This window comes from Lutjanus erythropterus, chromosome 3 (genome assembly GCF_056507025.1).
Source record: "Lutjanus erythropterus isolate fLutEry1 chromosome 3, fLutEry1.hap2, whole genome shotgun sequence".
In the NCBI taxonomy this organism is placed as follows: domain Eukaryota; kingdom Metazoa; phylum Chordata; class Actinopteri; order Lutjaniformes; family Lutjanidae; genus Lutjanus; species Lutjanus erythropterus.
Window position 1 is genome coordinate 613,345 of NC_139319.1, and position 17,583 is coordinate 630,927.

The 17,583-nt window shown below is 42.3% G+C and overlaps 2 protein-coding genes across 2 annotated transcripts in view; both read left to right on the plus strand.

Annotated features, from left to right (window-relative positions):
- The first annotated feature begins 2,328 nt into the window (after nt 1-2,328).
- On the plus strand, nt 2,329-3,888 carry LOC146329305 (transmembrane protein 121-like). Its single transcript, XM_084712060.1, has one exon. The coding sequence runs from the start codon at nt 2,593-2,595 to the stop codon at nt 3,592-3,594; it is 1,002 nt and encodes a 333-aa protein (XP_084568186.1). The 5' UTR covers nt 2,329-2,592; the 3' UTR covers nt 3,595-3,888.
- A 3,071-nt stretch (nt 3,889-6,959) lies between these two features.
- The window catches only part of LOC146329306 (phosphofurin acidic cluster sorting protein 1-like), a 21,865-nt gene continuing 11,241 nt past the window's right edge, over nt 6,960-17,583 (plus strand). The window contains exons 1-11 of the mRNA XM_084714543.1: nt 6,960-7,175; nt 10,636-10,723; nt 11,031-11,120; nt 12,000-12,125; nt 13,505-13,667; nt 14,086-14,177; nt 14,656-14,739; nt 14,877-14,936; nt 15,897-16,048; nt 16,960-17,053; nt 17,153-17,215. Of these exons, the coding sequence (XP_084570669.1) occupies nt 7,006-7,175; nt 10,636-10,723; nt 11,031-11,120; nt 12,000-12,125; nt 13,505-13,667; nt 14,086-14,177; nt 14,656-14,739; nt 14,877-14,936; nt 15,897-16,048; nt 16,960-17,053; nt 17,153-17,215 (1,182 nt within the window). The 5' untranslated portion in view covers nt 6,960-7,005. The remainder of the gene's footprint in view (nt 7,176-10,635; nt 10,724-11,030; nt 11,121-11,999; nt 12,126-13,504; nt 13,668-14,085; nt 14,178-14,655; nt 14,740-14,876; nt 14,937-15,896; nt 16,049-16,959; nt 17,054-17,152; nt 17,216-17,583) is intronic.

Below are 17,583 nucleotides of genomic sequence, written 5' to 3' on the forward strand. Positions count from 1 at the left end.
CTGAAAGTTCAAATCAAATCAGTTGATCACTTTATTTTTCATCAATAATTCTTTCATATTTTCATCACGTCTGTTGTTTTCATCTAATTATTCTACAAACTACAAGAATAAAATCCTGCTTTTACATTAAAACAATCATTTAATGATTCTTTGAAGTGCAGGTGTCCCTTTGCTTTCTGTCCAGCTCCGATCATGAGGGGAACCTCAGGATGAGGGGAACCTCAGGATGAGGGGAACCTCAACTGTCCTCATTAAAACTAAAGAAACGAACCTGTTTTTAAAATGTGAGAAAGTTCAGATGTTTGCAGAGGAAAAGTAAAAAATCATCTCTTAACTGGTTCATCATCATTTAAAAACAGAACGGAGATCCTGATCGAGATATTTGTCTTTCCTGGCTAATATATGTATGGTTCCCTTATATAAAGGAAGTGTGTGTGTGTGTGTGTGTGTGTGTGTGTGTGTGTGTGTGTGTGTGTGTGTGTGTGTGTGTGTGTGTTGAAACAGAAACAAGGTCATGCTGTTAAGGCGGAGAAAGAAATAAAGGAGGTCTTGGATGGAAGGAGGAGAGTCTTTGCTTTTCATCGTCTCTCTCTTCCTGTAAATACACCTGGGGGCGAGTGGGGTGGGGCGGGGTTGTGGGTTTGGCGGGTTGTGGGGTAGGTTGGTACGCTGGATGTAAAATTCCTGCAGATCAGTTGTTCAGATGTGATTCATGAAATCACAGCCTGCAGTGGTGCAGCGAGAGGACGCCTCTCTGCAGATGAGACGAGCTCAGGACTGATGATGTTCCAGCTTCCTGCTCGCTGCCGTGGAGAGACGACGATGAGACGAGACGAGACGAGACGAGACGAGGACACTCTGGACTTGTTTCTCACTGACTCTCCTGCACTTATCTTCAATCTGTCACCTTCATTCTGAGGATTGTTTGGGTTTCTGAAGAGTCTTGTTGAAGCTTTTTTTTAAAAAGAACTAAAAAACCTTTTTTTCTCAGGAGGACGCGCTGAGAGGAACAGCTGGGGTTCTGTCTTCTCATCAACACTTGAAAAAAGTCTTCAGTCCACAAAGTTCCTGCTGAAGAACTAAAAACCGTCTCTGAAGTTACGACACACGGACTCATGGAGGACTAACGGACAGTTTGAGGACATGCTGTCTGATTGGATACTAACGAAGCACCAGCCTCATGAGACAAGAAACAACTCTGCTTTTAAGAGAAACAGTCCATGGTTGGATTATTGATCGACTTATTGATCCAATCCAGTGATGCAGAGGAAGTTCAAGGAACATTTGATGTGGAAAACATGGGCGCAGAATCTGCTGTGGCTTTGAAGAAATATTAAGTTAAACTGTTGAAATAGCTCAAAATAATAAACATTGAGTTTTTGTTTCTCCAAGTAAGTCAGAAGGACTTCAGACATCGACAGTTCAGTTGTAACAGGAAGTTATTCTAAGAATATCCCCTTTAAAATAAGTGACAGTGTTAAATAACATGCAGTTCAATATGACTCAGAGGTGAAGAAGAAGAAAAAACACAAAAGTTTCAACAACACGAAACCAACAAAACACAGACAGGAAAAACATGCTGGGAAAATAATGGCTAAAACTGACTGTTATTAAAACAAATTAAAAAAGGGACAAGACAATAACGAAATAAATGATAAACTACAGTAAACGAAAATCTAACCGATGCCCTTTATACCTCTGTCATGACTGTTCATAACTGTTTCAAGATAAGTGTTAAAGTAATGTCCATATGTTTCTTTGTGTCTTTAAAGAAAAACTGTCACCAACAAGTCAAGACTCTAATGGTGACAGAGCCGTCTGAGCAAAAGAAGAAGTTTAAATAAAAATAATAATAATAATAATAATAATAATAATAATAATAATAATAATGAGTTGGAGCCACAGACTGCAGGAACACTGCAGAAACTCTGCAGGAGCGCAGGAGAAGTTCAGTATTATAATTTGACATGAGAGGACGAGTCCTCCATCGTCAGCTGATCAGCTGTTTGTAACTGACAGTTGCCTGTTGATGTAATGTTCAGTCTGTTATCCTGAAAATAGTCTCACTGCCCACCAAACTCCATTCACATTTTGCTCAATTTAACCATAATAAACACTGACTGCTTCTAAAAGATTATAAAGGGTTTATTAGGACTCATAAACAGACACTAAGTCATTCAGAGAAACATTCTGCATTAATTTGATGTCTAATTAATGTGAAACAAAAAACAAAAACAGCCATTCCAGCTCCAAAGGACAACATGTAGCTGTTGTTAAAGTGAATATTTTACCTTAGCATGTTTCCTTTATGTCTGATGGCACATTGTGGTCATTCTATGATTTAGAAAAGTAAACGCATCACAAGTTTCTCTTTTAAAGTTGAGTCAAATTAAATCATGGATTTGGAGAACCGTGACTCTTCTAATATAAATTCAAATGAGCACATTTAGAACGTGATGCAGGTGTTGATGAAGAAATAGGGTTAGGGTTAGGGTTTTGTCGCAGCGACACCTTGTGGCTGTCAGAAGAACTGCAGCTGAACTGACTCCAGCACTGTCCTGTTTGCTCTTCCATTTAAAAACTTGAACAGTGATGGTTCCTCCACGACCGGCTACCAACAGGCCCTACGTCTGCCTGACGGCGGTCCTCATCATGACCAGCCTGGCACTGATGGACGCCTACTTAGTGGAGCAGAATCCTGGTCCCAGAAAGATCGGCATGTGCATCACTGTGCTGGCTGGTGACGCGTGCTTCCTCGTCGTGCTGCGATACGTCGCCATCTGGGCGGGGGCGGAGGTACACACGGCCAGGCGGGGCTACGCCATGATCCTCTGGTTCTTTTACATCTTCATCCTTGAGATCAAGGTCTACTTTGTGTATCAGAACTACAAGTCTGAGGATGCAAGCAGAGATGTGGAGACGACAGACTCGGGCGTGTCCAGGAGAGTCCTCACGCTGCTGCTGTCTGTCTTCATGCCCATCGTCTTCATCACTCTGGCAGCCATCGATCACCTGGAGTACTTACGGCCGCACAAGAAAAGAGAGGAGATCAGGAGCCGTCTGTTCTGGGTGGTGGTGGACGTGCTGGACGTGGTGGACGTCCAGGCCAACCTGTGGGAGCTTCAGAGGGAGGGGCTCCCCCTGTGGGTGGAGGGACTGATGTTCTTCTACTGCTATATCCTCCTCCTGGTGCTGCCCTGCGTCTCCCTGAGCGAGATCAGCATGCAGGGCGTCAACATCGTCCCGCACAGAATGATGCTCTACCCGATCCTCAGCCTCGCCACCATCAACGTCACCTCCCTGCTGATCCGCGGGGGAAACCTGCTCATCTACGGTGACGTCCGGGTGTCGGGGGTCATGATGGGCAAGAATGTGATCGCCATTGTGGTGAAGAGCTGCAGTCTGGCGCAGTGCAGATGGCGGCGGACGGCTTCTCCTCCTGCAGATCAAGGAGCTGAGCTACAGAAGACCGACGTTCAGGTGTCCGGCAGCCAGCAGGTGGCGCTGCCCAGAGTCGTGATCGAGGACTTCACCACCATCCCAGAGGAAGAGGAGGAGGAAGAGGAAGAGGAGGACAGATGTGAGCAAACCTAAGTGATGGAAACAAATGATTTTGTCAAAATATGTAATTGCAATTACTTTTACTCATATTGCAGTTGTGATTTGTGATGTTACAGGAATTGATCGTTTTATTTTATTTGCTCGGATTATTTTTGTTCTTCTTCTTTTTCTTTTTCTGTGCTGTCTCCAGCGATATTCTCCAGTCCCTCCAGGAAGTTGTAATGTTCACAACAATCGCAACATTTGACCTTTTGCTAAGCCCCACCCTCCCTAGTTACTGTTGTTGCACCTGTCAAACTATTCATTCTCGCACCACATTTAAAACAAGAACCCTGTGAAAGTGTAAAGTTAGCTAACAGCTGCGTACATGATATAACATTAATGCTAACAGACTGATGCTAAAGCTAGCTTACATCTCAGCTAACACTGGTCAGCTGGTGAAATACAGCAGGTATATCTACATGACAGATGACAGAAATAGGGTTAGGGTCACCCAGCCAGACCAGCTGGACCACGATCACCACAGGAAGAGAGCCGGGACATGAGCTAAGCTAACCCGGCTTAGACCTGAGACAGCGAGCCAGAGAGAGATGCATCATCATTGGCCCAGTTTGATTCTTCATCAGCCCACATCCTCCTCCTCAAACCCCCACAGAACAAATGCAGATGCAGTGGATCTAACAAGTTTGTCTGGAGGGAAAGTTACTGCAGCTAGTAAGTTAGCATTAGTTAGCCAGACATGCTAACATTTACAGCTTATGTTAGAGCAGATGAAGACAGAGTTTATCTCTCTTCTCAGAGCCTCCTGCACACCTTCAACTGTGCAGGAATGGAAAGTTTGGCATCCTTAGTAACCGTTGCTAACCTATGATTGGACAATTGCTGTTTGGAGGCAAGGCTTAGGGAAGGGTCAGTTAGCGCACAGATTTGACCACTCATTGTCGCTTCCCACAAGCCCCCCCACCCCCACTCTAAAATCATACATGTATGTCTCAATGAACCAACTAAGTGTTTCATTATTTACTATTTTGTTTTTTTACATTATTTTTTACATTTCGTCACAGGCACTGAAGAGGTTTATCATTGTTACTGTACTTCATCAATCCTCTGAACACCTGTAGTGTCCAAAGTGGGTGAAAATTCAGCTGTTTATCGCTTCACACAGAATCTATCGTAGACCCTCAGACAATCACTCCCTCTGTTCTTAGTCGTCAAAATAAAAGCCCAGGACTGTCACTGCTCAACCAGCAGCCTGATCAGTGCAGTACTGATGAAATCTTTCACTCTCAAACAAAGTTTTGTTGTGAGTTTATGGAAATAAAATGACCTTTGACTTTAAGCGTTTGAACTGGAAGATACTTGTCGCCATAGAAACAGATAATTAGATCGTGTTATTTTATTGTAACTCAGGTGATATCTGCTGTTTGAACTTCTACACACACGGCTCAGCTCAGCTCACCAGAGCAGCTCTGCGGTCTCAGTGTTGATTGGCTTATTAGTCGTGACTTCTAACCAATCGGATACTGCTGTGGGCGGGACACTGAGCCAGACGACAGAGTGCAGAAGTGAATGATTATCTAGTATATGTACTATAGCGCAGTATAAATGAAAATTAAATGCAGTAAAGTTGATTTAACAGAATACCTCATTGTTTTTATTTCTCAACAGTAAAACAATACACACATTTGAAATGTTTAATAAAATCTGTACTGCAGATATTAATCTTAAATTTGCCTAATTTCTTCTGTAGTCTTTTATTTACTTGGTGACCCAAATAAAACCTCCTGCGATCCATCTGTGGGTCATGACCCAGTGTTTGGGAATGACTGCAGTAGAGTATAATATTTTAATGAACTATATTCTTATTTTAAACATTTAATCAGGCAAAGACCTCAGAATGTTTTGACCAGCTGTCAAATTACTCTTAGAAATGAGGGTTCCAAAAGGGTTCTCCCTCAAGAGCTGAGGTTCAACTCAGAACCATTTGTTTCTGATGAACCCATTTTTTGAATAAAGGGTTTTTGAAGGGTTCTTGAAGAATTCTTTCATCACCGGTTCTTTGTTCCGTAATATAAGAGAGTTCTTAGTAGAACCCTACAGGTGAGTTCTAGATAAAACACCTTGAATATAAAATGGTTCTTGGTAGAACATCCCAGGTGAGTTCCAGATAAAACACCTTGAATATAAAATGGTTCTTGGTAGAACATCCCAGGTGAGTTCCAGATAAAACACCTTCAATATAAAATGGTTCTTGGTAGAACATCCCAGGGGTGTTCTAGATAAAACCCTTGGACCTATTTTTCAAGTCTTTCCTGTAACAGTGATTTCCTTCACCGATCAATCTGTTTTCAATCCAGTGGTTGGGATTGGACCCTTTGGCGGGCTGCGGGCCTTATGTTTGCCTCCCCTGGTTTAATGTGTCCTGTATCATCTGGAGTCTGTCACATCAAACAGGAGAATCTCAGTAGATTTGACTCTTTGAAACATCCCAGAGGATGATTGGCTGCTGAGTGACCAGCTGCTGTGCTGCAGTTTGACCACAAGATGGCAGCAGAGGTTTGGCTGTTACATGAATTAAAATCAGTTTGTGCTTCTGAAACAGGAAACAAAACAACAAGTGAATGAAACAAAGATTATTGTGACGTTATTGGTTTCATACATGTACTGTTTTTATTCTTCTTTCTTATTTAATCAGATGAAAGTTTGATTCAACAACATACAACAAGAATATCCACTTTTCCAATCATGACACTGTGGACAGATGAAAAAAACAAAAAACAAAACAAGAAATCATCCATCTTTAGTGTTTTTTATTTTATTATTATAAAGTCTATCTATCTAATCAACAAGATAAGATAAGAAAAAAACAAGACAAAGTAAAATAAAACAAAATAAGATATAAAAATATAAGATTAATAATATAAAGTGACATAAAAAAAATAAAGTGTAAGAAGTGTATAAATGAAAAAACAGCATTTAGAATAACAGAAAAATGAGACAAAATAAAATAATTTAACTTATCTTTATATTTGATGCTTCACTTTATATTTTAGTTTTTTAATATTTTATATTTATATATCTTAAAGTGAAAGAGAAAGTAATATTGGTAATATTTCACCACATTATTAAAAGTAATATTCCACATGATATAAAAAACCAAACTGAATCTACAGATTCATGTAGTAAAGATTAAAATATTTTCTTCTCTGCGGAAACAAAAATCTAAATATTAAAATGAAATGTGAGTACAGTTACAGTTACAGTTACAGTTACAGTGAGCTGATGTGGTTTTTGTTTAATTCACCGACAGTCTGATCAGGTGTGATCATCTGACCGGAGCTCCCCGCCCCTCACCGCCCGTCCCCGCCCCCCTCCGTCTCTCCCCGCCGGGCTGGACGCTCAGCAGCCGGCAGCGCAGCCACCTGCCGACCGGGAGAGGCGACGATGGCGGCGGCGGCGGACAGAGGAGCGGCCCGGGGAAATGCTCTCCCTGCGGACCCGGAGCCGGTCGCCGGGCCCGGTGCTGCCGGGGAGGCTGACGGCCGCGTCCCGGTGCCGATGAACCTGTTCGCCACCTGGGACATCGACCGGTCCTCTCCGAGCTGCGTGCCCAGGTAAGAGGATCAGTGTTCGGAGGGAGAGGAGCTCCTGAGCCCGGGGACAGGAGGGAGGTGGAGCCCGCTGCTGCTGTTATTTCTGTTAGACACTGCCTGTGTGTGTGTGTGTGTGTGTGTGTGTGTGTGTGCGTGTGTGTGTGTGTGTGTGTGCTGAGGATCCACATGTTGGTTCTGAGTTCTTCCGTCCGTCTGATGCAGACAGTCAATAGAATCACAGAATTATCAATATTATATAAAGATTACTTAAATAAATAAATAAATAACTCAGGCAATACATGTAAATACATGTCAATATAAATATTCATAAACGAGTTAATAGAGTTAAAGGAGAAATCTGTAAAATATTTACTGTATTAAATAATGAAAAAATGATGGAAACATGTTAATTTCAAATACTCAGAGGTGGGAAGTACAAGTACTTCATTACTGTACCTAAGTAGAGTTTTCAGGTATCTGTACTTTACGTATTTTCTGACATTTAAACACAGATATCTGTACTTTCCACTCCTTACATGTTAGAAACAGACTGGTTTGAATGACTTTGAGGTGAATTATTGATTATTTTTATTTGGCATCATTGTGTGCCGCCTTCCAACATCAAGACTGAACGCCAATGAGAAAAAAACACTATAAAAGATTTAACAAGATGAAAATCTTGTAACAAGATGTACGACAGAAAACCAAAAGGTGCCATAAAAGATGAAACAAGATGAAAAGAATGTAACAAAACAAAAATGATGTGATGGAAAAATGTCCTTCAGAGGACGACTTTTTACTTTAATACTTTTTCACTTTTACTGCAGTAAACAGATTGAGTCAGAACGTCTATGTGGAGAACATGGACATACTGGATTGTGACGGGCTGAATTAATCGATTAATCATTAGTGAAAATAATTGATGGTTGCAGCCCTCCAGTGGATAAACAGAGAGGAACTACATCTCCCAGAATTCTCAGCAGGACTGTAAGACTGTTACCTGACCTCCACTCACCCTGGACGAGCAGCGTCATAATGGACTTAAGGTCACAGACAAAGTCAGAGACAACATGTGGACTCATGACATCACTGATGACATCACATTACAGCAGCCAATCAAAACAAGAAAAAGCACTTTGAAGAATTACAGTCGATGATTAGTTTTCTGATCCCTCCACCTGTCTGTTGCCGGGCGGATTAGCAGCGTGTGGGGGTTAACAAGCTCGACCAATCAGAGTTAATCCTCTTAACCAGTCGAGTTGAGTCAGGAAGCAGCAGCATGTTGGTTGTCATAGCAACGACCACAGCACACTGATACACTTATTGATCTGTTAAAGATCAATAATATCTCATATTAATAAATGTTGACTTTCTATTAAATACAGTCAGGTTCTGATGATGTTCATGTGGCGTTCCTCATGGCTCCATCAGAGAACCACATCTTTTCTGTACCACAGCTAAAGAAACAACTGGCTGGACTTGTTCTCTCATACTGAAGATTAAATCTGAGGGACCAGGTTCCACCCAGAACCATCTGCCTCTGACAAACCCTTTTTTTTTTTTTTTTTTTTTGAAAAAGGTTTGTCCAGGGATCTTTGTTAGACTGAATGTTCCATTAGGAACCCTTTCCATTCAAAGAACCCTTTTTTGGCAGAAAGAGGTCTTCAGATATCGTTGAAATCCTTGAAGAACTCTTTTATTAAGGGTTCTTTGTACCATAATATAAAAGATATGAATGGTTTCCAGATAAAACCCTTGGAACCCTTGGTTCTAGTTAGAACTCTCGTAAAGGGTTCTAAAAAGATTGTAGTAGGAACCAAACAGGGTTCTCCTGTGGGGACAAGTGAGAGAACCGTTTATTGTTCTAGTTAGCACCTTTATTTCTACATCGAGTGTGTTGTTTCTTCTCATTATGAAAATGTTCCGTTCCGTCTCTCGATGGTTCCTGACTTCCTGTTTGTGGCTCTCAGCTGTGAGCTGATTGGTTCAGACTGTGATGTCATTAAGTGATTCTAAGAAAGGATGGAAACGTGCTAAAACAGAAAATAACATCATTTAGAGAAAAGAGTCACAATATTACAGTAAAGTTACAACTGAACAATAAAGATGTGAAATATTTGCAGGATAAAGTTTGATTTTTGCTGTTTGGTTCCTCCTGAAAGTGAGGAACGGTTCCTCCTGAAAGTGAGGAACCGTTCCTCCTGAAACCTTGGCTGAAGTTTAGATTCGTCACACAAACACAGCGAGGGAACGTCTCGTTCTGTCTGTCCTGGTGAAAATCAGCCCCGAGTCTCTGTGCAGGTGAGCAGGTCTTAGCGGCGATTAACTCGTCCTGGCAGGTGTTGACACAGGAAGTGGTGGCGGCGGCAGCGGCGGCGTGGAGGACGAGTCCCTGCATGATCCTCCAGTAATGAGATCCCAGGAGGAGGAGCAGGTCGACAGACTCACAGCTCCGACTGGATTCACCGCTTCTGAATAAATACATCCTCCTCATACTGAATATCTCTGAGTGGTGGACAAAACAAGACATTTGAGGACGTCATTTTGGACTTTGATCAACATTTTCCAACATTTTCTGACATTGAACCAAACAACTAATTGATTAATGGAAAAAATTGATCAACCGATCAATAGAATCGATAAGAACCTTTTTAGCTAGCTCTCAAATAGTGTCAGGTGTTCTTTTTACTTTTTAGGTGGCTCACAAATAAAGTAATAAAAAAACTTTTTAGCTGGTTATTAAAAGAATGTGAGGTTTTCTTGACTCTAGCAACAGTATCATTATTTTTACTTTTTAGCAAGCTAACAAACATTTTATAAATATTTAGCTTGCTAGCAAAAAAATAATTAAAAAAACCTATTAACTATCAAAACTATCAAATAATGTAAGATTTCTCTTAACATGCTCTTACTAGTTAGCCTGCTAACAAACAAAATTAGTTTTAAAAAAAAACTTTAACTAGCTATCAAGTAATATATGTTTTATTTTACTTGTCAGCATCACTTTTTAGCCAGATTATATCGAAGGCAGCTGGACTTGTTTATATGTCTTTGAAGACGTTTCTCATCCGAGAAGCTTCATCAGTTCATGTTTGTCAGATTAGTCTGAGCTCGTCTCATTAAATGGTGTGAAACCCAGGTATTTAACCTGGATGAGTTCACCGGGCCGTCGGCTCATCGGTGTGTAGGATTTGGTGATGAATTACTGAACCATCTTACATCTTGGATAGTTTTCACCATTTTCTAACATTTTAAGGATCAAACAAGTAATTGATTAATGGTAAAAATGATCAGATTGATGGATAATGAAAATAATTGTAACAGGAAAGATTTGAAAAGTAGGTCCAAACATGTGGAGCACATGGGCGTAAGTTTGGACCTTTTTTTTAGCTGACAAGATTGTGAGAGGGTTCCTTTTTCACCATTTTCTAACATTTTAAATGTCGACAAGATAAGTGACAGGTTGTGGTCGTGTGTCCAGGTTGTGCAGTTTGACTCTGAAGAGGCTGATGGTCCTGAAGGAACTGGACCGAGAACTGAGCTCCGTCGTCATCGCTGTTAAGATCCAGGTGAGAAGGTTTGATCGGTTCTTCAGTATCACAGTGATCGCCTGTTTCCATGGCAACACAACAAACACAAACTGGTGACAGCTGATTCAGCACACACACACACACACACACACACACACACACACACACACACACACACACAAGCAGAGACTGAAAAAAACAGGATCAAGTTAACAACATTATACTTCCTGTTTACATTCCTCAAAGCATTGTGGTAACTGTAGTTACATGGAGACAGTTTGCGCGTTGACATTATTAGTGATGTAATGTGTCCATGTCCATGTCTGTCCCCGTGTCCGTCTCTCAGGGCTCTAAACGAACGTTACGATCCAACGAGTATGTCCTTCCTCCGGACGGCCTGATGGAGACGGACCTGGAGCTCACCTTCTCTCTGCAGGTCACATGTTGATCTGTGTTTCATTATCACAGCCTCTGATACTGTTACCTGTTCAAAACTGCACTCACCTCATCCAGCTTGATCACTTTACCTCGTTACCAAATATGGTGAAACTGTTGAGCCTGATATCATGTTTCATATTTGTTTATTGATTGTTTGTCCAGATATTCCTTCATTTTAAGTGCTTTGTTAAATTAAAAACAGTTATTATTTACACTTAAATGTACTTTGTTAAGTAACGTTCTGTTGATCACACTTCACACACCAGCATCACCATCTGCAGTCCTGAAATGTATTTCTGTAGCACTATTGACAGGTTAGCTTTGTAGCTAGCATTAGTGGCTGGTCTGTGTAGCTAACATTAGTGGTTTGTCTGTGTAGTTAATGTTAGTGGTTTGTCTGTGTAGTTAATGTTAGCGACTGGTCTTTGAAGCTAATGTTAGCAGTTGGTCAGTGTAGATAAAGTTAATGTTTGTTCTGTAGAGCTAACATTTAGCGGCTGGTCTGTGTAGCTAAGCTTAGCATTAGACCTGTGCAGCTAATGTTAGCAGTTGGTATGAGCAGATAAAGTTAGGGATTGTTCTGTGTAGGAAACATTAGCTCATCTGTGTGGCTAACATTAGCAGTTAAAACAGCTGGAATACAGTTACCTTTTTATTTATGTATCATGATTACATTATCCCACTACATGTAATCTGTTACTCCTCAGGCCTGATTATGAACAACACAATGTCACAATGTTGAAATATTAGCGAAATTGTAATATGGCCACGTTCAACATCCAGATCGTAGGAGCTGCAATTTTTAAAATCATAATAATCACAATCTGATTGTTATTTCTGTACTGATGTGACCTTGTGTCCGTCCGTCTGTCTTTAGTATCCTCACTTCCTGAAGCGAGATGTAAACCGTCTGCATGTGATGCTGCAGAGGAGGAAGAGGTACAAGAACCGAACCATCCTGGGTTACAAGACGCTCGCAGTGGGAGTCATCAACATGGCCGAGGTACGACCGGCAGCAGTGAGGCTGTTAGATCGTTAGCTGGTGATAAATGTGGTTCAAACCTTCATGTTCTCCTCAGGATTGGATTCTCATCATTTTGGGGATCCTCTGGAGGCAAAAGTCCTCTCAGTCTTTACTGCAGTAGAAGTACAGATACTTGAGTAAAAGTAGAAGTACTGATTCAACTTGTTTACTGCAGTAAAAGTGAAAAAGTTCAGGCTCTCAAATGTCCTCAAAGTGTAAAAGTAAAATTCACGTCGTATAGGAGTGTGAAGCGTGACATGTGATGCTGGATGGCTGGGAGAGGCGCTCTGTGCTGCGCTGAGTCTCTAAATCACCACAAACCACAAAACTAACAGTGATGGAAGCAGAGAAGAGTGATAGAAACAGAGCGCAGCTGACACGCCGTCAGACACTTCATCAGAGCGCAACCGCAGAGCGCAGGACAGCTGACACGCCGTCAGACACTTCATCAGAGCGCACCGCGGAGCACGGGACAGCTGACACGCCGTCAGACACTTCATCAGAGCGCACCGCGGAGCACGGGACAGCTGACGATCAGTCAGATTGTTCTTGTTAGGGTCTGACATCATTAAGGAAAGGATCACTACAGTCAGAGAAATTTTTTTAAAGAGGAAGAGACGTTTGGTTTAACCAGAAACAGCTGATTTATTGATCTCAACAAGAGTGATAGAAATGGAGTGCAGCCAATGCATCACCTGCGGTGCGCTCTGCGGTGTTCCTCAACTGTAGAAATAAAGACGCACACTTTGACGTCCTCAGACTGTCAGACATGACAAATAAAGACATTCAAACAGAGTAAAATACTCTGATGAGGGCTGATGAGTTTACTGTGACCCAAAAACAAATCGTTGCATCGTTGTATTCAATAACCAGGTCTGATTTGACTAAACTGTAAACAGTCTTTCAGAGCCAATCACAGACTACTATTTCATCTATCCACAGGTCAGCCCCGCCCACATTAGTTAACCCTTTTCTGGTTGCATTTGAGATGTTTTTGATCAGAATTGATCTTTGTTATAAAATGTATCTCCAGTGATGAATCAATGACTTGACGCCTCTTTAGGAGGCAGCAGTCCAAAGTCCTGGTGTCCAAACAGACAAATGAGATCATCTCGTTAGTGTCAGCGTCTCCTCGTCTCTGACGTGTGTGAAGCAGCAGAATAAATGCTGCAGTTCATCTAGTCGACGTTCAGACTGCAGCAGAGACACATTATCGTCATTATTGAACTTTATATTTAACCTTCATCAACCCACAGGAGCAACGACACAATCACCTGTGCGTGTGTGTGTGTGTGTGTGTGTGTGTGGGTGTGTGTGTGGGTGGATGTCTCTGTGTGCGTGTGTGTGTCCTGTCCCAGGTGATGCAGCATCCGACAGACGGAGCCCACGTCCTCGGTCTCCATAGCAACCTGAAGGATGCTTCTGTGCGCGCGGCAGAGCTGAGCGTCCATTCTCTCTCCAGTCAGCCAATCGAACAGGAGGACACAAGTGGTCACCATGGCAACAAGACCAAGGCCTCGGGTAGGAGAACAGTGGAGCTGACCTTCTGTCAGTCCGACAGCATCTGGTGCTCATTACATACTGACTCCTGATTGGTTAGAAACGAAGGGCACATGTGCTCAGTCTGTTTGACTGTCACCTCCTCCTCTTCCTCTTCCTCTTCCTCCTCCTCTTTACTACAAACATTAAAGCTCAGATGTCCTCACTGTCTTCTTTGCTCCTGATCAGGATCAAAATGAACACAAAGACACACAGACTGAACCACGATGAGACACAAAACAACTACAGAAAAGCAAAATGAACAACAACCACAAAGACACACTAAATGACTACAAAGAGACAAAAAAACGTCTCAAACGACCGACATCCTCTCGCAGAATAAATGTCAGATTGTTTCAGTTGTCGGTGTATCCCGTTTGTTTGTGTGTTTGTGGTGCAGATCGTTCTCCTGACATGGAGAACTACTGGGAGGACGATGACGACAGCTTCTCCTCTGAACAGGAAGGAAGTGACGACGCGGTCCCACCTCAGGTGAGTGACAGCTCAGCTGACACAGCTCACCTGTCACCATGGCAACAGCAGCCACAGTAACATCAGATATGTTGCTCATTGACTCTGTTGACAGTAAAGTCCCTCGTCGTCCTCTCACTGAGATAACTGGAGGTGGCGAGTCTCCATGCAGTGGCGTGAGGTGTCCTGTCATGGCTTCATCCTCTGAGGACCAATAAATATTATATAGATATTCACTGTAAACCAAAGTGTGGCTCTGCTAACGTGGCTAAGTTAGCAAAGCTTTCAAACTGTTTCAAACTCCTCAGAGTCACGTCTCTGCAGACGTCCTTCCTCACTGTCAGTCAGAATTATGAGACAAAAGAAAAGCTGAAATTTTGAGACAAAAAGTGATCATTTTAACTTTTTTACCTCATTATTATGACTTACCCTGGAGATATGTTCTCTCTCAGTGGCAGCATTCCATACAGCTTAGACGTTTCCTCTTTTTGTTTCTCAGGACATGTATGATGATGATGATGATGTCCAGGGAAAGATGAAGAAGTCTCGCAGGAAAATGATCCGGACAGCCTCCCTGACGCAGGTGAGGACCAATCAGAGCCTGTCATGTCCAGACACACAGACACCTGTCAGACTGTGTGTTTTCACTCACTTTAATGTGTCGCATCAGTGAAAGATAAAAGTTCTAACAAAGTTTTCTTCTGTCTGTCTGACGTGCAGCAACCGAACTTCAAACAGAAGTTTGTGGCTCTGCTGAGGAGATTCAAAGTCACAGATGAGGTTTGTACTCAACACTGTGTCGTCATCACAGGGATCAATCTGATTATTGATTACTCAGGGCTAAAAAAGGCACTGACAACTTTGTTTTTCAGGTAATATTTTTATCTGCAGTTAACAGTCAAAAGTCAAAGACAAGGAAGTGAAGGTTTTATAGCAAACATGAATATTTATAGGCTGTCAGATATCTGTGATGGAAAGACGACAAAACGTTCCATGTTTTCATTTCACAGCGTCGTCGTAGTGAGCAGACATTTTAGTTTTTAAAGTGTCTCAGAGTCTCTTCATGTTCATCAAAATACACATTTTTAAACCATAATTCTTATTGATGTTTGATTCAGAAGGACGACAGAGTCGACATGTTCTGGTTGAGACACATCTGATAGAAATATTATCAATGAATTTGTCTAAAAATAGAAAGTTTACCAGAGATTGATCAGTATTCCAGACTTTTCTAAACCAGGAAGTGAGACGGGTATTTTGAACTGTTCTGAACATTTCCACCAAAAATCCTGTTTCAGAAACTTTCAGAAACTTGGTTCTTGGCTGGAACCAAAAAAATTGAATTTCTTTGGAAATCAAAGTGGGCGAAGAGATGCACCAATGTTCCAAGGATCTTGGATGGAACTGGTTCAAGAACTAAAGCTAATTTGGTGGAAAATGGCTCTGAGGGGGTTCTACAGAGAACCTTTTTATATTATGGTACAAGAAAACACTGACAAACTGTCAATGAAGAGTTTTTCAAGGATTTCAACAATTTCTTGCTTCTGAAAAGGGTTCTTTGGATGAAAAGTGTTCTTAATGGAACGTTTAGTCTCACAAAAAACCCCTTAAAACCCCTCAAAAGATGGTTCTTGAGAAGCAAATGGTTCTGGGTAGAACCTCAGCTCTTGAAGAAGAACCTGTATTTCTCAGAGAGCTGTCCTGCAGCTGAACCCTGGATGATCTGTGTGTGTTCTGCAGGTTCTGGACTCAGATCGTGTGGGTCAGAGTCAGGAGGCGGAGGAGGACCTGGACCTCCTGTACGACAGTCTGGAGGTTTACAACCCGAGTGACAGCGGACCGGAGCTGGACGACAACGACAGCATCGTCAGCACGCCCAAACCCAAACTCAGGTGAGACGCAGCACAGACACGCACACCTGACGTTTCATTCCTCTGACGCACAACACAGGAACCCAGAGAGCGTTTTCCTGTTCAAAAGACGACCGCGGTCACCAGAGGTGGGAAGTAACAAAGTACAAATACTCTGTTACAACTTTTTACCTTTATTCCCTACATTTGAACACAAACATCTGAACTTTCTACTCCTGACATCTTTAAAACAGACTCAGAATGTGAAAACAACACAAAAGACGTCACGACAAAAAATGACATAACAACACGAAAACAACGCTAAAGACATAAAAAATGAAAGTGACTTAAAATGTGAACAAAGACAAATATGACATAACAAAAATGATGTGACATTATGAAAACAAGATGTAACAACAACAAAACAAGCTTAAAGACGTAAAAAGATGAAAAAAGTCGAGTACAACATGACAAGATGTAACAAGATGAAACTGATATAACAAAACAAAAACAATGTAAAAGATGTAACAAGACAAATAAATATTATTTTGAGTTTTGCGTCACAGTTTGGTTACATTTAAACAACAAAACTACGTGGTTCATGGAAAGAATAGCTGCTGTTTACACCACAGGAGCAAATAGCATCTGCCAAAAAAAAGAAATCTGGTGTCAGACTTGAGTTACCGGAGTGAAAGTCCAGTTTAATCACCACCTGACTGTTTGATGAGCTGTTTTTCTTGCTTTAATCCTACGTCGTGGTGCGTCTACCTTCGGAGCGGTCTAACCTGAAAACAGGTGGAGCGCACGGATGTTTTTTCTGATTTATCTTGATCAAACCAGCATGTCAGCAGTGTAAATCTGTGTTAAATGTGTTGGTTGAGGCTGTGTTTCCCTGCAGACAGCTTGTTTTTGTTGTAGAGCAGCGTCACCGTGCTGTGATTTGTGACCAACAGGCCGTTCTTCGAGGGGATTTCACAGTCGAGCTCTCAGACTGAGATCGGGAGTCTCAACAGTCAGAAGAATCAACACAAAGAACAAAGTGCAGCTGTGAGTGAAAACGTCACACACATTCAGTGTTTTCAGTGACGCCATGATTCTGCCCCCTGCAGGTCAGAGTGTGTAACTGCTCTCTGCTCTCATCATCAGGCTGCAGAGCTGCTGTCTGCTGGAACTCAGGGGCCTCGAATCTCTGAAGAGTCCAGAGGAGAGGTGAGGGGCCCACGCACACGCACACGCACACGCACACACACACACACACACGCGCGCACGCACGCACACACGCACGCACACACGCACGCACACACACACACGCACACACACACACTCACGCACACACACACACACACACACACACACGCACACACGCACACACACACACGTGCACGCACACGCACACACACACACACACACACACGCACGCACACACACACACACACACACGCACACGCACACGCACGCACGCACGCACACACACGTGCACGCACACGCACACACACACACACACACACACGCACGCACACACACACACACACACACGCACACGCACGCACACACACACACGCACACACATTCAGCAG

Coding starts and splice junctions, on each gene's coding strand:
- LOC146329305 (XM_084712060.1), top strand. CDS start 2,593: ATGGTTCCTCCACGACCGGCTACCAACAGGCCCTACGTCTGCCTGACG.